The sequence below is a fragment of the Phyllobates terribilis genome, unplaced genomic scaffold (genome assembly GCF_046119375.1).
Source record: "Phyllobates terribilis strain yellow unplaced genomic scaffold, ASM4611937v1 Scaffold_11__3_contigs__length_659146591, whole genome shotgun sequence".
Classification (NCBI taxonomy): domain Eukaryota; kingdom Metazoa; phylum Chordata; class Amphibia; order Anura; family Dendrobatidae; genus Phyllobates; species Phyllobates terribilis.
This window is the reverse complement of record NW_027362771.1, coordinates 122,875,535-122,893,266: the sequence shown is the minus strand read 5'-3', so window position 1 is coordinate 122,893,266 and position 17,732 is coordinate 122,875,535. Positions and strand designations below refer to the sequence as shown.

Sequence of the window (17,732 nt, the reverse complement as noted above, 5' to 3'; positions counted from 1 at the left end):
CATTTGAAATAAAAAATAAACTTCATTATCCAAAACCAGTGTCTGTATGAATATTTTATTGAGTTATGTTATGAAAAAAATATGTGATCAGTTAACAGCTGATTCCGGTTATTAGACTCATGCATCCGCTATGCAACAGCAAAATTACCAAGTCCATTAAATTCACATAGACGATCATTAGATGCTTTGCTATGTTATGATTATTACTAATAAGACTTGAGTTCACAAAAAGGATTCTGAATGGCAACAAAACTAGAGGATATATAAGATGTAAGCAATATACCAACAAGCCAACAGGTTGTGAAATTATACTGTGTCAAGCATATCTGAATATATAATCCTTAATGTCTTAAATGGAATCTATGTAGAGAAGGCTTAGGGAAGACCTCATAAACATGTATAAATACATCAGGGGGCAGTACAGAGATCTCTCCCATGACCTGTTTATACCAAGGATGGTGACAAAGACGAGGGGGCACACTATGCGTCTGGAGGAAAGGAGGTTCCTGCACCAGCATAGAAGGGGATTCTTTACGGTCAGAGCCGTGAGACTCTGGAACTCTCTGGGAGAGGAAGTGGTGATGTCCAACTCACTTAATGAGTTCAAGAGAGGCCTGGACGCCTTTCTTGAGAACAATAAAATTACATCTTATGCTTAGCGATAGTTAATTAATCCAGGGATTTAATCTGACTGCCAGATTGGTGTCGGGAAGTGAATTTTTCCTCAATGATGTAAATTGGCCTATACCGCATGTTTGTTTTTTTTGCCTTCCCCTGGATCAACGCTGCGGAATAGCTGCAGTGCACAAGAAATAGGCTGAACTGGATGGACGCTTGTCTTTTTTCGGCCTTATAAACTATGTAACTATGTAACTAGGTATATTTGCAGTTAAAGTAGTCAGATTATGGAAGCCCTACCAAAAGAGGTAGTAATTGCAGATACTATATCGGCATTTAAAAAAGATAGGTAGGATTTTTTTTTTATATAACATGCAACATTGGGGGTTATAAATAATCTTGTGATAGACAATGGATAATTGTATGAGAAAGGCAGACCTGATGGACCTATGTCTTTTTTCAACCTATGTAACTATTAATATTATCTTTATAAAATTAGTAAAAACTGTAGGTATTTCTAAATAACATGTAATAGGGATTGATGATGCATCTTGTAATTTTTTTAAGTAGTTTATGATTCATAGATTATTTTAAATGCCCAGATTTTTATATGAATTTGGCTAAAAGGAGACAGCTCTTTCCCCTAAAGAATTCATCTACAAAGCCGACTTGATCCATTTTTTATGGTTGTGACATAAAATTTTAAATATTGGCTAAAGGTATTTGTTAAACTACAACACAGCTATCAAGAAATATCACGATGTTCCATGTCATAGAAAAAAATGTAAACCCATAAGACATCTCCAGGGAGGGGCATTCACATTCACCCCCCTCCTCACCGCATACTCAGGCTGTGTGCCCACTATGCGGATTTAATGGATTTCTGCACCGCCATTTTCGCCGCGAAAATGCATTAAAAACACTTGTTAAGTTGTCTGCCATGTTTCCCAATGATAATCCGCATGTGCTGTGCACATGCTGCGACAATTTCCGCTGCGGATTATCATTGCGGAAAAATCCGCAGCACAACCATTTATTGTGCGTAAACACAGTGAAATCGCCACCATTGACTTGCATTGAACCGCATATACATGTATGCATGCAGATGTTATGTGGTTCAATGCGTGGATGGTACCCGGGTCTGGAGAAGAGGAGACTCTCATCCGACCCGTGTACCATTAGTAAAAAAATAATTAAAAAGTAAAAAATAAAAAAAAACATTATACTTACCTCTCCGGTGGCCCCCGGTCTCCTCTCCGGTGGTGTCCTCTGTCCTCGGCGTCCCACGGTGTTCTGAAAGGACCTGCGCTGACGTAATTTAGTCATGTGATGGTCACGCGACTGCTGACGTCGGAGGACGCATGACCTGTCAGCTGACTAAATGACATCACCACAGGTCCTTTCAGAACACCGCAGGACGCTGAGGACAGAGGGAAGGAGATCGGGAGCCACCGGAGAGGTAAGTATAATGTGTTTTTTATTTTTTACGTTTCAATTCTTTTTTTTTACTATTGATGCTGCATTTAAAGCAGCATAAGCTGGTCGCACAATATAAATCCATGCCAGTTGCATGGATTTATGTTTTGTGACCAACTTGTCAAGCACTTTTCCAAGTGATGCTCAAAATCGCTTGGAAAAGCGCTTGAAAAAACGCATGCGGAAATCCATGCAAAAATGCTTAAAAAACGCTCCCTGGAAGAAAAACGCATGTGAAATCCGCATGCGTTTTTTCTGCCAAGGAAATGCAAAAATGCTCAGGAAATTTCTGCAGAATTTCTGCATCGTGGGCACATAGCCTCACACAAAATATCAGGGACAAAGAGCTGACTCTTTGGACATATGAGGAAGAGGAAACCAGCTAGGGAGAGAAAAAGAAAATAAAACTAATTGAGATAGGAAGAGCTAACCATTCAAGTACCTTTTGAATCCAAGGATCTCTGCAGTGAACAGGTAATAGGCTATGTGCCCACGATGCAGAAATGAAGCAGAAAATTTCTGCAGCATTTCTGCATCTCCCTGGCAGAAAAAAACGCATGCGGATTGTACATACGTTTTTCCTGCGTAATACATGCGGATTCACATGTGTTTCCGCATGCGGATTGACAAGCGCTTTCAAAGCGATTTTAGCATCACTTTGAAAGTGTTGACAACTAGGTCACACTATATAAATCCATGCAACTGGCATGGATTTATATAGTGTGACCTTTAGAATGGTTAAAAATAAAAAAATAAACCTTGATACTTACCTTCCGATGGCCCGGGGTGTGCGCTCGTTCCTGGCTGCCGGGATATCGCGATGCCCTGTACTGAAGGACCTACCGTCACATGACTGTGACGTCACCGCAAGGTCCTACAGTCCTACGCGATCTGCCGGCAAAGGAGAAGGAGCGAAGCGCGGGCCGCCAGAAGGTGAATATAATCTTTATTTTTTATTTTATTAATTTTTTATGGTACCTGAGTGTGGAGGAGACTCTCCTCTCCTGTACACCCAGGTACCATCCGCACATTAGAACGCGCCAATTACGCAAGTACAGATGCAGTCTTGCGGAATTGGCGCGTTCTAATGCAAGTCAATGGCAGTGAAAATGCAGTGCTTCCGCAAAATTAATGGACATGCTGCGGATTTTTGAGCGCAGCATAAACGCTGCGGAAAAATCCGCAGCATGGGCATTGAAAGTGCGGAATTGCATAGGGGACCATGGCAGAAGGCTTACCATGCATTTATCATTCGTTTACGCTGCGGAAATTTCCGCACCAAAAACGCATGAAATACGCATCGTGGGCACACAGCCATAAACAGGAAATTCTCTTGGAAAACAGACAAAGAGGCTGGAATTTGATTACAAGAAGGAAGAGAACTGCTCCTTTCCCCCAGGCAGATGCTCCTTTGATGAAAGAAAACTCAACACTGGCAGGTAGACAGGCCAGCTGCAGTGTTCAAATAGGAATATTGGGTTATTGTGGATCTGTCAGTGACCGTACCGAGGTATATATATAATATATACCATGCGTTGGCATAGGTTGAATCTATACAATACGCTCACTGTGAGCTCCCTAATAATCGGCCTAGTAGAGGAAACAGTCGTGACCATTGTCAGTCCATTGCATAATTGTCCTGATGATAGGGGGCAGCAGAGGGCTGTTCGTGATACAAAGATAACAGCGGGTGGGATCTGCATGACTTCCCCGGCTGTGTTCTTTGACACTCCATAATTTGCAAACTTAATTTTGGCATTCTTGAATTTTTTCCGTTTATGGTGTTTACCAATTGGATTGTTTTTATATTTTGATAGATCAGCATTTTCCGAATGCGGCAATACCACATATGTGTATTTTTAATTTTTTTTATATCTTTATTTTTAATGGGGGAAAAAGGAGGTGATCTGAACTTACATGTTTTTTTTATTTTTTAAAACATTTTTTTTTTTTACTTTTCACTGTTTTTAGTCCCCTTATGGGACTTTAACCTGTGATCATCTGATCGCTTGTGCTATATACAGCAATGCCACAGCATTGCTGCATGTAGTGAAAATCACAGTCTCTTTTAAAACCTGGCCACAGGCAGGGTTTGAAGGGAGCTCCATAACGACAAGCAGAGAGGTCTTCGACAGACCTCCAGCGGCCTTAGCAACCCATTGGTGACCCGCAATCACATCACGGGAGCACCGATGGACGCATTGAAAGACGTGCCTCACTGCTGGTGTATTGTTAATTTCTCTGTTATGGTTTGACAGTCACATTTAACAGCTTAACAATCAAGGGTGGCTCTTTGCTCTAACCACCATTGATAGAGGCTGGTCCTGGTTTTAAGACACGGCCACGACCTGCAAGGTATGGGGCGAGCTCACTCTGTGAGCCCTTTACACCTGCTACTGACATGTATGGCGGATGTTGGTAAGGGATTAAATACATTGTAGATATATGTGAATTCTGGGTACTCACCTCATTCTTGATGAATCAAAACATAATTCTTATATAAAACAGGATAGAGCAATGAAAAATGCATACGGTATCATGATTTTCTCATTTTTTTAATACCTCAACCTTCTAAAAAAAATCATCAAAAATTGAAGTGTTTTTTTTGGTAAGAGCATATAATTCTATTGATTTTTATTATCCAAATTTACATTTTTTTAAATAATGTTTAGAGATAAAATAATGTAAAAAATATAAAAACAACACTAATCAAATAGAAAAAATGCAATATCATGAACAATATATCTTAATACACATGCTAAATGGTTACTTTCTTCACAGATCTTTTATTTGCAGCTAATGAAACTTAAGGAAATTCATTCTTTAAAATGAAATTCAGATTAGGAATTCATTTTAGACTAATTAGCTGCCTGGAGATTGTCTTGCTACAGATATGTTCTTGAAGCAACAGTATAGATAGAAGGAAAAACCTAGGGAACAAGGAATGAGAAATCTAAAATGTCTCAGTCCACATAAAACCTAATAGCTTGCTTCTACATAAAAGTATGTACCACAGAAAAAGAAGACTTTAACAAGTATAAGAATGTTATTAGGCAGTCAATGTTTTCAATGCCTTTCACAGAAAATAGTCAATTCACAAGGGATAGTCAGGCTTAGACTTAGCAATAGGTATATTAATATGAGGCAGTATGAACATTGTCAACACAGAGATTTTCATTCATTAAATAGAGTTGTCCCAAGGAAAGGGATTGGTCATCTCATTGCAGGAATAGCAGTTTGCGGAATTAAATTGAGAAGCTTAATTAGAATGTGACAGGAACCAAAGATAAACTAAGCTGAATCTGTACTCTGTGGAAGATCCATTGTTAATAATGTAGGACAGATAATCTTGGATTTATTGGTATTTTTTAATACAAAAATGCGCAATAAACATGGAAAGCACGTATTTTTAGTCTTTTTAGTCTAAGTGAAAATGTAAAACATAAATGCGTTACCCAAAGGTTTACAACCACATTTAAAGTCTTAAATAGTATTTATTCTAAATTGTATCAATACTCAAAATATATCATAATAAAAAGTAGCAAAGGAGAATACATAAATAAATGGGAGCAAGAAAGGACACGTCAATCCATTTTAGAGGGTGGGCCATTTATATGTTTACACCTAAATTAAATGGGAATGGTTGGTGATATCAAATTCCTGTTTGTGGCACATTAGTATATGGGAGGGGGAAAACTTTTCCAGATGGGTGGTGACCATGGTCGCCATTTTGAAGTCAGCCATTTTGAATCCAACTTTATTTTTTTCAATGGGAAGAGGGTCATGTGACACATCAAACTTATTGAGAATTTCATAAGAAAAACAATGGTGTGCTCGGTTTTAAGGTTTTAATGTAGCTCTTTATTCTTTCATGAGTTTTTACAAGTTTATGACCACTTATAAAATGTGTTCAAAGGGCTACCCATTGTGTTGGATTGTCAATGTAACCCTCTTCCCCCACTCTTGACACACTGATAGCAACACCACAGAAGAAATGCTAGCACAGGCTTAAAGTATCCGTTGTTTCAAATGCTGCACATCTTGTAACTTGATGGTATGGTGTGGTATATGGGGTACAAAGATAATGGGGCCATTCTTCATCAATGTAAACCTCAATGCCACTGGATATCTAAAATTGCTACATGATGATGTGTTGCCCTCTTTATGCACTGAAGATGGAATGTTCCCTGAGTTTTTCCAACAAGATGATACACCACCACATTATGGGTGTCAAGACCGAGCATTCCTACATGAACAGTTTCCTGGAAAGTGGATTGGTCATCGTGGGCCACTTAAATGGCCACCAAGGTCTTCCGATCTGACCCCTTTAGACTTTTATCTTTGGGGTCATCTGAAGGCAATTGTCTATGCTGTGAAGATACGAGATGTGCAGCATCTGAAACAACGGATACTGGAAGCCTGTGGTAGCATTTTTTCTGCGATGTTGCTATCAGTGTGTCAAGAGTGGGAGAAGAGGGTTGCATTGACAATCCAACACAATGGGCAGCACTTTGAACACATTTTATAAGTGGTCATAAACTTGTAAAAAACTCATGAAAGAATAAAGTTATGTTAAAACCAAGCCCACCATTGTTTTTATTATGAAATTCTCAATAAGTTTGATGTGTCATGTGACCCTCTTCCCATTGAAAAAAATGAAATTGGATCCAAAATGGCCAAATTCAAAATGGCTGCCATGGTCACCACCCATCTGTAAAAGATTTCCCCCTCCCATATATTAATGTGCCGCAAACAGGAAGTTGATATCACCAACCATTTCCCAGTTAATTTAGGTATATCCATATAAAGGGCCCACTCTGTAGATTCTAGTCATTATAACATAGCCAACTGAACACAAAGATTGAAAAAATATGTGTATAATAGGGGAAGAAAACATTGGTAAAGAGTTAAACTTTAGTTTTTCTTTGTAATTAGGTGCAGTCTACATATTGCAATTTAACCCCTTAGTGACATAGCCAATTTTGACCTTAATGACCAGACCAAATTTCTGAAATCGAACCAGTTTCATTTTATGTGGAAATAACACTCGAATTCTTCAATGTATCCCAGTGATTCTGAGACTGTTTTTTCATGACACATTGCACTTTATGTTAGTGGTGAATTTAGGTCGATATGTTTTGTGTTTATTTGTGAAAATATTGGAATTATAGTGAACATTTTGAAAAATTTTAAATTATAAAACCTTTCATTTTTATGCCCTTAAACCAGTTAGTAATGCTGTACAAAATAATTAATTAATAACATTTCCCACATGCCTACTTTACATCTGCATCATTTTTCAAATGACATTTTATTTTAGTTAGGATTTTAGTAGGGTTAAAATTTGAGCAACAATTTCTCATTTTTTCAAAATATTTACAAAACCTGTTTCTTTAAGGACCTATTCAGATTTAAATGGAGTTTGAGGGGACTATATGTTGGAAACTCGCCAAAAGTGATACCATCTTAAAAACTACAACCCTCAAATACTTCAAAATTCTGGTGAGGAAAATGGTTTAAACCTTTAGGTGTTAAACGGGAATTAATGCATTTGTAATGAAAAAAAAATAATTGTAATTTTTCCTCTAAAATGTTGTTTTCACTGTTACAAGAAATAGCACAAGAAAATGGCCCCCAAAATTTGTTACCCAGTTTCTTCTGATCGCACTGATACCCCACATGTGGTCAGAAACCTTTATTTGGACAAACAGCAGAGCTCGAAAGGGAAGGAGCACCATTTGAATTTTGGAACACAATTTTGGCTGAAATAGATAGAGGGCACCATGTCGGATTTGCAGGGCCCTTAAGGTGCCTAAACAGCAGAAACCCCCAATAAATGACCCCATTTTTTAAACAAACTACACCCCTCAAGGATTTTATCGAGGGGTATAGTGAGAATTTTGAACCCACCGGTACTACACAGAATTTGATAACATTAGGTCGTCATCTTGAAAATTTTCATTTTTTTTTCACAAAAATGTTGCTTTATCTCCAAACTTTTCACTTTTACAAGAGGAAACACAAAAAAATAGACCCCACAGTTTGTTACTCACTTTCCTTTGAGAGCGGCGATATCCCACATGTAGTCAAAAAGTACTGTCTGGCCATATGACAGGGCTTGGAAGGGCAGAAGCGATAATTGGTATTTGGAATTTAAATTTGGCTGGAATAGATTGTAGATACGATGTCTCATTTGCAGAGCCCCTGAGGTATCAAAACAGCCGAGACCCCCACAAGTGACCCATTTTGGAAACTTGACACATCAAGGAAATTATAGGTGCTTCACAGAACTTTTTAAAATGTAGCTGTGAATACAAAAATTATGTTTTTTTCTACTAAAATGTTGTATTTACGCCAAATTTGTACCTTTTACAATGGATAATAAGAGAAAGCTGACCCCATCATTTGTTATGAAATTTCTCCTGAACTCAATACTACACCATATGTGGTCAAAAACTGCTGTTTGGGCACATGGCAGGGCCCAGAAAGTCAAGAGCGCTATTTGATCTTTGAGTGTAAATTTGTCTGGAATAGATAGTGAATGCCATGTTGCATTTGCAGAGCCCCTAACATGCCAAAACAGTGGAAACCAGCCAAAAGTGACTCCATTTTGGGAATCAGATGGGAAGGTGCACTACTTGGCTTTTAGAACGCAGATTTGGTTTAAATAGGTTGTGGGTGCCATTAGCTGAGCTTCTGAGGTGCCAAAATAGCAGGAACCCCTTCACAAGTGACTCCATTTTGGGAACTAGACCCCTCATGGAATTCATGTAGGGGTGTACTGAGCATTTTTAACCTACAGGCGATTCACAGACCTTCATAACATTTACATGTGAAGACAAAAAAAATATTTTTTTTCAACTAAAATACTGTTTTAGCACCAAATTTATAATTTACACGAGGGTTAGGAGAAAATGGACCACATAATTTGTTATTCTATTTTTACCAAATGTGATAGTATCCCATATGTGGTTGCACCCTACTGTTTTTGCAAACATTGGGGATCAGATGGGAAGGAGCACTGCTTCGAATTAGAATGCAGATTACATTTAAATAGATTATGGGTTTCATTAGCCGAGCCCTTGATGTGTCAGATCTGCAGAAATGGGCATGGGCAGGAAGGGGCACGGACGAACTCTGCAGTTCCACTCTCTCCTACAGAGATTTGCTTTCCCAGATACTGTATATCAGGCGACTCCACTTTCCATTTCTTGCCTGAACGTTGATTCCCAGCCTGCTAGCACCTTGGTTAAGCATATCTCTATATTTTGTTTCCCGTTATCTACCTGGCCTGTTTGCCCGCTCTGTTTGACTTTTCCATCCCTGACTCATTTGTCTTAGTTACCCATTTCTCTTACTCTTTGGTCAGCTGCTGCACACCTGGGAACTACCCTGGTGTGGTGCCTGGTGTCTACCTGAGTTCAGACTATCCTCACCATCAGAGGCCCAAGTAAGGACCCGGTAGTCACTTAGTCACACTCCTCCAGGGTAAACCCAGCCAATTGCACAGTGGGTCCACACCCACCAGCGTTACATTACATTCGGGCCATGAACCCTGCTGACAAATTGAGATCAAGGGATCCCATGTCTAGTGTACAAGAATTGTACGAGGAGGTTTGCTCGCAGCGTGAGCATTAGGACCAGCTGATGTAGGCCATCAATGCAATGTCCACTCTGCCTTCCACTTCTAACATGTCTGGCCAACCCTTCTCTGGACAGTCAGCCTCTCTGAGGGAACGATCCAATGTTCAAGTTTCTGGTGGAACTACAAATCTGCAGCTTCCACTTCTGTCTCGCTATCATGGAGACTCCAAGGAGAGCCGTGGCTTCATCAGTGTCAGATCAATTTCACACTCCCCGCTCAACTTTTTCTTTTGGACCAGACCAAGATAGCGTTCATGGTGTCTCTGCTGTCTGGACAAGCCCTGACCTCGGCAAACCCTATTTGGAAGCATGGAGGTCCTGAGACCCGCAATGTTGGAGGTTCCTGGAGATGTTCTGAGTAGTATTCAAAGTTCCAGGACTCATCTCCTCTGCTTTCTCCCTGTTGTCTCTAAGGAAGAGCATGGATACCGTGGCCCAGTATGCCTTATCCTTCCGTACCTTGGGGATGGAGCTGGCTTGGAATGAAGAGGCCCTGGTGGTGACCTTCTGGCATGGCCTGTCTGGTCATATCAAGGATGAGTTGACTGGCAGAGATCTACCATCCTCGCTGGATGCCCTTATACACCTGGCATCTAGGATAGATCTCTGTTTCCATGAGCAAGTGCAGGAACAAGCTTCAGGATTTCCTTCTACATGCTACCCAAATCTGTGAATTCTTTTCTCCTGGGCTTTCCATGGCTGCATCTACTATCGCCAGTTATTGACTAATCACCAGGTTAGGTAGTTTATTGGTGACCTAATTGTGTTTCCAACTGCCTGATCAAAGTCACGTCCAAGACTCCACCTCCTGTGCGTTCGAATCTTGCTTTGCTGCCCATCCATTATAATGCTTTTGTTGACGTCTTCTGTGAAAATAAGGCTGTGATCCTGCCATCACCAACCTTAGAACTGTCCCATCAATCTTTTCCCTGGCACTTCACAACCCCGGAGGTGGATTTATCCCTTATCTCTACCTGAGACTCGAGCCATGTCTGAATAAATCCAACAGAATTTAGCCAAGCGTCTGTAAGTCCTCTTCTCCTGCCGGTGCCGATTCCTTCTTCGTGACTAAGAAGGATGGTTCTCTACACACTTGTATAGACTCTCGAAGTCTTAACAAAATTACTATTAAGAACAAGTAGCCCTTGTCTTTGATTTCTGAGCTATTTGACAGAATCCGTAGAGCTAAGATCTTCTTTAAATTGGATCTACAAGGGGCGTACACCTTGATTCGTGTGGTAAGTGCGACAATTTGAAAATGGCCTTTAATGCCCGTGACGGTCACTACGAGTATCTAGTTATGCCTTTCTGGCTGTGTAATCCTCCTGCCATGTTTCAGCAGTTCATTAATGACATCTTCTGGGATCTCCTCTATGTTTCTATGGTTGTGTATTTGGACAATTTCCTGATATTCTCCCCTGATTTACCGTCCCACAGAAAACACATATGTCAAATTCTGCAGCGTCTCTGGAAGAATATTTGCCAAATTGTCCAAATATGTCTTTGAATAAACCTCCTTGCCTTTCTTTGGCTACATTGTTTCCAACCAAGGTCTCGAAATGGATCCAGAGAAGGTTTCTGCTGTTCTTTACTGGCCTCGTCCCCAAGGTCAGTATGCCATCCAGCGCTTCATGGGTTTCGCCAACTTCTACAGGAAATTTATCCTGCACTTCTCGTTCCTTATGGCACCTATCTCAGTCTTAACCAAAAAGGGGGCCAATGCCAGAGATTGGCCTGAATCCGCCTTGATGGCCTTCCAGCATTAAAAAGAGGCCTTTGTTAGTGCTCCGATGCTGCATCACCCCCGATCTCAACAAGCAGTTTCTCTTGTAGGTAGATGCCTCATCTATCAGTGTTGAGGCAGTGCTCCTGCAAAGAACTTATTTGGGGAAGTCTGTCTCTTGCGTTTTTTTCTCCAAACCGTTTTCGCTTGCTGAGAGAAATTATGCTATTGGTGATTGTGAGCTTATGGCTATCAAGATAGCACTCAATAAATGATGACATCTACTAGAGAGTGCCAGCTCTCTAGTAATAATATACATGGGCCATAAAAATCTGATCTTCTTGCAGTCCACCCAGTGGTTGAATCTTCGCCAAGCCAGGTGTGCACTCTTCTTTGCTCATTTTTACTTTGAATTACACTTCTGTCCTGCAGAGAAGAATGTCAATGCTAATGCCCTGCCTCAATCCTTTGATGCGACAGATTCCCTGGAGTGCAGTGTCCATTTTAGGACATGATCAGATATCAAAATCAAACATCAGAATGATGTCAGTTTGAGGCTAAATACCCTGTTTGAGAACTGATTCTGACAAGTGATTTTGACAAGTAATTTTGACGAGTGATTTTGACGAATGATTCTGACGAATGATTCTGATGAATGATTTTGACGAATGATTCCAATGAGTGATTCTGACGAGTGATTTTGATGAGTGATTCTGACGTGTGATTCTGACGAGTGATTTTGACGAGTGATTCTGACGAGTGATTCTGATGAGTGATTCTGACGAATGATTTTGACGAATGATTTTGACGACTGATTCTGACGAATGATTTTGACGAATGATTCTGACTAGTGATTCTGACTAGTGATTTTGATGAGTGATTTTGACGAGTGATTCTGACAAGTGATTTTGACGAGTGATTTTGACGAATGATTTTGACGAGTGATTCTATGTGATTTACCATGCAAATATACAGCGTGTCTGAAACTCTTAACACATCAGGATGACAATCAGAGTGTCAGATATTAAAAGTAGTTTGTGTGCTAAACAGTCATAAATAGAAAAAAAAAAAAACATTCTTCTTTCTATCGGTATTTGATCTCTGATACTATAGTTTGAGAGACTGATAACTTACCATTGCACTATCCATTCAAGTGACAGCAGCTAGAATCTTTTCTTGTCTTATGAGATCAAACATGAAAATACTCAGGGTGACTAAAAGTCATTGTGATTCTGTTTCTGATGTTTGAAGAAGGTCACACATCAGACTCACACATCAGAATCAAACATCATTTGAATTTGGCTTGCTTGCAGTCTGTGCATACGTCCCAATGAGTTTTAGACAAGTTTGCACTGAAAATCATATAACCAAATAGAACTCCCAGGTTTTCACAACTAAGTTAATAGCTTAGTGGTTAGTGCACTGGCTTTGGAACAAAGAATTTTGGGTTCAAGTCCCATTAGCGAATAGTTACTTTTTTTTTTTTTCTATTATTATTATTACAGTTGTAAAAGTCACTCGTCAGAATCACTCGTTAAAATCATTCGTCAGAATCATTCGACAGAATCACTTGTCAAAATCACTCGTCAGAATCACTTGTCAAAATCACTCGTCAGAATCACTCATCAAAATCACTCGTCAGAATCACTCGTCAGAATCACTCGTCAAAATCATTGGTCAAAATCATTCGTCAAAATGATTCGTCAGAATCACTCGTCAAAATGATTCGTCAGAATCACTTGTCAAAATCACGTGTCAGAATCAGTTCTCAGACAGGGTATTTAGCCTCAAACGGACATCATTCTGATGTTTGATTTTGATATCTGATCATGTCCTAAAATGGACACTGTACTGGAGGAGCATCAGAACATCATTGACCTAGCCAGAATTATTGAAGTAGCTTCAGTCCTTTTAAGAGACAAGACTTGTGTCCCTACTGCTAAGAGGAAGATAATTCTGTCTTGGAGGCATGAATCCAAGTTGGTTGGTCATATGGACATACACAAGTCCCCTGAGCTGATTGCTCGTCCCTTCAGTTGCCCTCAATGTCTGGGACTTTGTAAATGCCTGTTCACAGTGCACTAGAAGCAAGTCATACAGGGACAAGCCTGCTGGCCTCCTCCAGCCTCCGCCAATTCCTTCTGCTCCCTGGCAACATATTGCTATGGACTTCATTATGGACCTGCAATGTCCGGATGTTCGCTGAACAATTCGCCAAACATTTTGCTGAATATATCCGAACCCCATTGAATTCAGTAGGAGGAAAATCCAAAAGCATAGACAACACCTTCAGTAATACCCTAAGCTGACAAAACAGCTTAAGTTAGGGGCAGACACCAGGATAAGTGGCATCAATTGACCCAGAGTACAAATAGTATAATTGTGCAGCATTTTGACAACTTCTATTACTGGACGGGCTACTCGATACCCTTTATTGGGCTGCCATACAGCTGCAAGCCTTGTAGAGGGCCAGAAAGAGCATGTGCTCTAGTGATTGGCAATCGCTGCATCAAGTGGCCTCTCCTCCTCTTCCTCCACCTTAACATCACACACAGTACAGTCCTTAGAGGTGGCACCCCAGCTACCCTTGTTTCCACCCGTGTCACAACTCTCCAATCGCCCAACTGACTGTAAGGAACTACAGAGGGGCGAGTCTGCAGACGTGTTCACACATTTTATTCCATGAGCATCAGAGATATGCTCCAAAGATTCACAAACTCAAGAGGAGGAAAGCATCTGCACCGATGCCCAAAATTTTTTTCACTTGCATCCGGGGCCGGACCAAGTAGAGTTTGAGCAGAATCCAGACACTCCTCACCAGATATTAACCTCTGGAGGCGGAGGTGATTCTGATGAGACTCAGATACCTGAGGCGCATGCCGACTGTACTGTGCTGTTAGGGCAGAAAGAGGATGAGGTAAGTCTCAGGGTGAGGAGTAGGAGAACAGAGAGGATGACGATGATGTTGTAGATCCCACTTGTTGTGAACCCAGAGGCATGCAGCTGAGTAGCTAAGCAGAGGAGGTGGAGGAGGAGAAAGACAAGGAGGTTACATTATAGGTTCCCGCACAGACATGGAGTGAGGCAACCATGACAAGCACTACATCCTCAGCGACAACTCTGGCTGAGGCCAGCAGCGGTTGCGGGTCTGCAGTTCACAGGGCGCTTGGGGAAGGAGAACTAAACCACTGCACACCAGAGGATGGAGAAATAAACCCCAGAACACCAGGGGATGGAGGACTAAACAAGTAAACAACAGTTGGTGTGGAACTAAATCTGTAGACACATGGAGATCAAAACCACTAGACACTAGGGGATGTAGAACTAAACCACTACACACAAGGGGATGGAGAAATAAACCCCTGAACATCAAGGGATAGAGAATTAAACTCTTGCACACCAGGGGGTGGAACTAAACCTTTAGACTCCAGGGGATGGAGTGTTAAACCACTACCCACCAGGGTATGGGGTACTAAATCACTACACGCCAGAAGAGAGAACTAAACTGGTGGACAACATGGGTTGGAGAACTAAACTATTATACACATAGGGTTAAAGAACTAAACCCCTACACACCAATGGATGGTGCACTAAACCACTAGACACCAAGGGATGGAGAACTAGACCACTAGACACCAGGGGATGGAGTACTAAACCACTACACACCAGGGGTGGAGAACTAAACCTCTTGACTCCAAGGGATGGAGTATTAAACCACTGCACACCAGGGGATGGAGTACTAAACCACTACACACCAGGGGATGGAGTACTAAACCACTACACACCAGAAGATGGAGAACTAAACCACTGGACACCAAGGGATGGAGAACTAAACCAGTAGACACCAGGGGATAGAGCAGTGGGCCCACACCTACCAGTGGTACACTGTGTTAATAACTGCATTGACTAGCCGAGTTTTGAACGCCTTTCTCATATGTAAAAAGGATGTTCTGATATATAATTGAATAAATGAGGTCTTCCTAGGTATAAAGTAAAAAAATGTGGCAGTTAAGATGCCATGCTAGAACTGCAAAAGTATATTATAAGTAATATTGCAGAAAGTACATTGAGCAATATACTACAGTTTCTATTTTATATGTTTTTCTTGTATTTATTTGCATCTTACATCTACGTGGCATTTATTATTCTGCTTTCTGCTACAGAACTTTGCTTTCAGGCACCAATCAGAATATGAATAGTTGGCAGCAAAGTTTATTATGTTCTGGTAAACACTCATGCTGTAGCTTTAATTAAATACCTTTCAGACAGTGCTACAACACTTTGATGGAAGTGCTGACACATGAACACAGCTTCATTCCTGATTTCCTGTGACATTTCCACATCATCAAGAAAATGATTTGCCACCTTCTCGAGAGCGTCTTCGGGCCATGCCTGTAGAAAAAAAATGTTTATTATATTTAAATAAAGAAAAAAACAATCATTATATTTGCACCATAAATCTGCAAAACAAATATAAATAATGACATACACATGTATGCTTAATATTTATGTTTAATTATGTTTACTTTACCGTTATTATTATCAGATGTACCCACTAAATAAGAACAAAAGTCCTTATACCTCACAGGCACTTGCTATCCTATTATCTTAGCTACTATATAAATATATATTAGAAAATTGATTAAAATAAATCCACAATATTAGGTTGAAATTGCAAAGCTGAAAGACAGGGATTATAAAACTAGCTAATCATTATCTAGGAATTTTAACTAATCAATAATACCTTTGCTCTTACACTTTTTATTGGAACTGCTGAAACACATTTTTTCTGAATATATGAAAATGTAATATTTTATAGAACACAAAAGATGTTTAATATACAAATTTATGGGCTACAAAATATTTAGTAGTTGTCGTGTATGAAAGATTATAAAAGTATATGTCATATAAACAAGTCAAATCCTTAATTGAAGATTAATTAATCCAATTCATCTGTTAATTGCTAATAAGATTATCAACTAAAAAAGAAGGAATGTATGATCATATGGAACAATGGCTCAACTATTGATGGTAAAACAATTCATGAAGACAATATATGATATAGATGTGTAACTTAGACATTTATGGGGAATGATGAGATCCCCACAATAGGTATTATAAAACACAGAGCTTTTAAATGCAAGAATGTTTACCTAGTCAGATGAGGCAGGCCCTTTTGTAGAGCTGACTGAATCAATTCAATGCAAATTGTATTTGAGACAGATTTTATTCAAATCATGGAAATCCCCTAGAAATTGCCCACTGATATTTTACACATAGCAAAATTTTGCAACAGTCACAGAAAGATGACATAACCTCAGGCGTTACTTCCCCTTAATGCATTGCTGCTGTCTCATTACATGGTATAGCGCAGCTAATCAGGAGAGACTATCATAGTGCATTCTCTATGCACAAATTGCTGCAGCAGCCATTTTAGGGTGATTTTAGGATAGGGTAAGTCAGAGCTCACTGCACAGCAATAAAGATAAGAAGAGACAGCCCTAAAACATTGGACAAATACCCTAGACAGTAATGTGTCTAAGATCAGTGTATGATGGAGTGCATGCTTGTTCCAAGCAACTATACATGGTTTTTGCACTTGAGCCATTGTTTTTGTGAAGGGGGAATAATTGTTTTTTTTTTTTTAAATACTACAGAAAATTCTTTAAAATCCAAACATTTAAATGAGATTGTCTACCTCACAAATTGTGCATGTATATCTGTTTTACTAGTCAATTTTTACATCCATACATACCACACCAACAAAGTGCCCTGTTGCAGATGCTGGCTTTTTGGTCTTCAACTAGTGTTGAGCGAGTATGTTCTGTTCGAGTATTCTCGGGCCGAGCTCCGAGTATTTATAGCTGCTCGGTGATATGGTTGAATCGCTCCCGTGTGCATGATTTGCAACTGTTTGACAGCTTTATTACATGTGAGGAATGTGTAAGAAGCAGACATTCCTCACATGTAATAAAACTGTCAAACAGTCACAAATCATGCACACGGGAGCGATTTAACCTTATCACCGAGCAGCTATAAATACTCGGAGCTCGGCCCGAGCATACTCGGCGAAAGGGTTAACAGAACATACTCGCTCAACACTATCTTCTACCTGTGTATCATTTCTTATTTTGTCATTTCTGGAGATGTGGTTAAATTTTGTTGAAAAAATAGGATGAAGCCTGCTGGCATTTTGGTTTATGTATGTGCACCTACTTAGCTAGCATTTCTTATTAAGTCCTTTTTTTGGCAAAGGTTTAATTAGGGTTGA

General features: G+C 39.9%; 1 protein-coding gene across 1 annotated transcript in view; it reads right to left on the bottom strand.

The window, feature by feature from the left end:
• LOC141165727 (dynein axonemal heavy chain 3-like) overlaps positions 1 to 17,732 on the bottom strand; it is a 2,796,342-nt gene that overhangs the window by 767,878 nt on the left and 2,010,732 nt on the right. Inside the window, exon 52 of the mRNA XM_073651577.1 lies at positions 15,720 to 15,853. Within this exon, the coding sequence (XP_073507678.1) occupies positions 15,720 to 15,853 (134 nt within the window). The remainder of the gene's footprint in view (positions 1 to 15,719; positions 15,854 to 17,732) is intronic.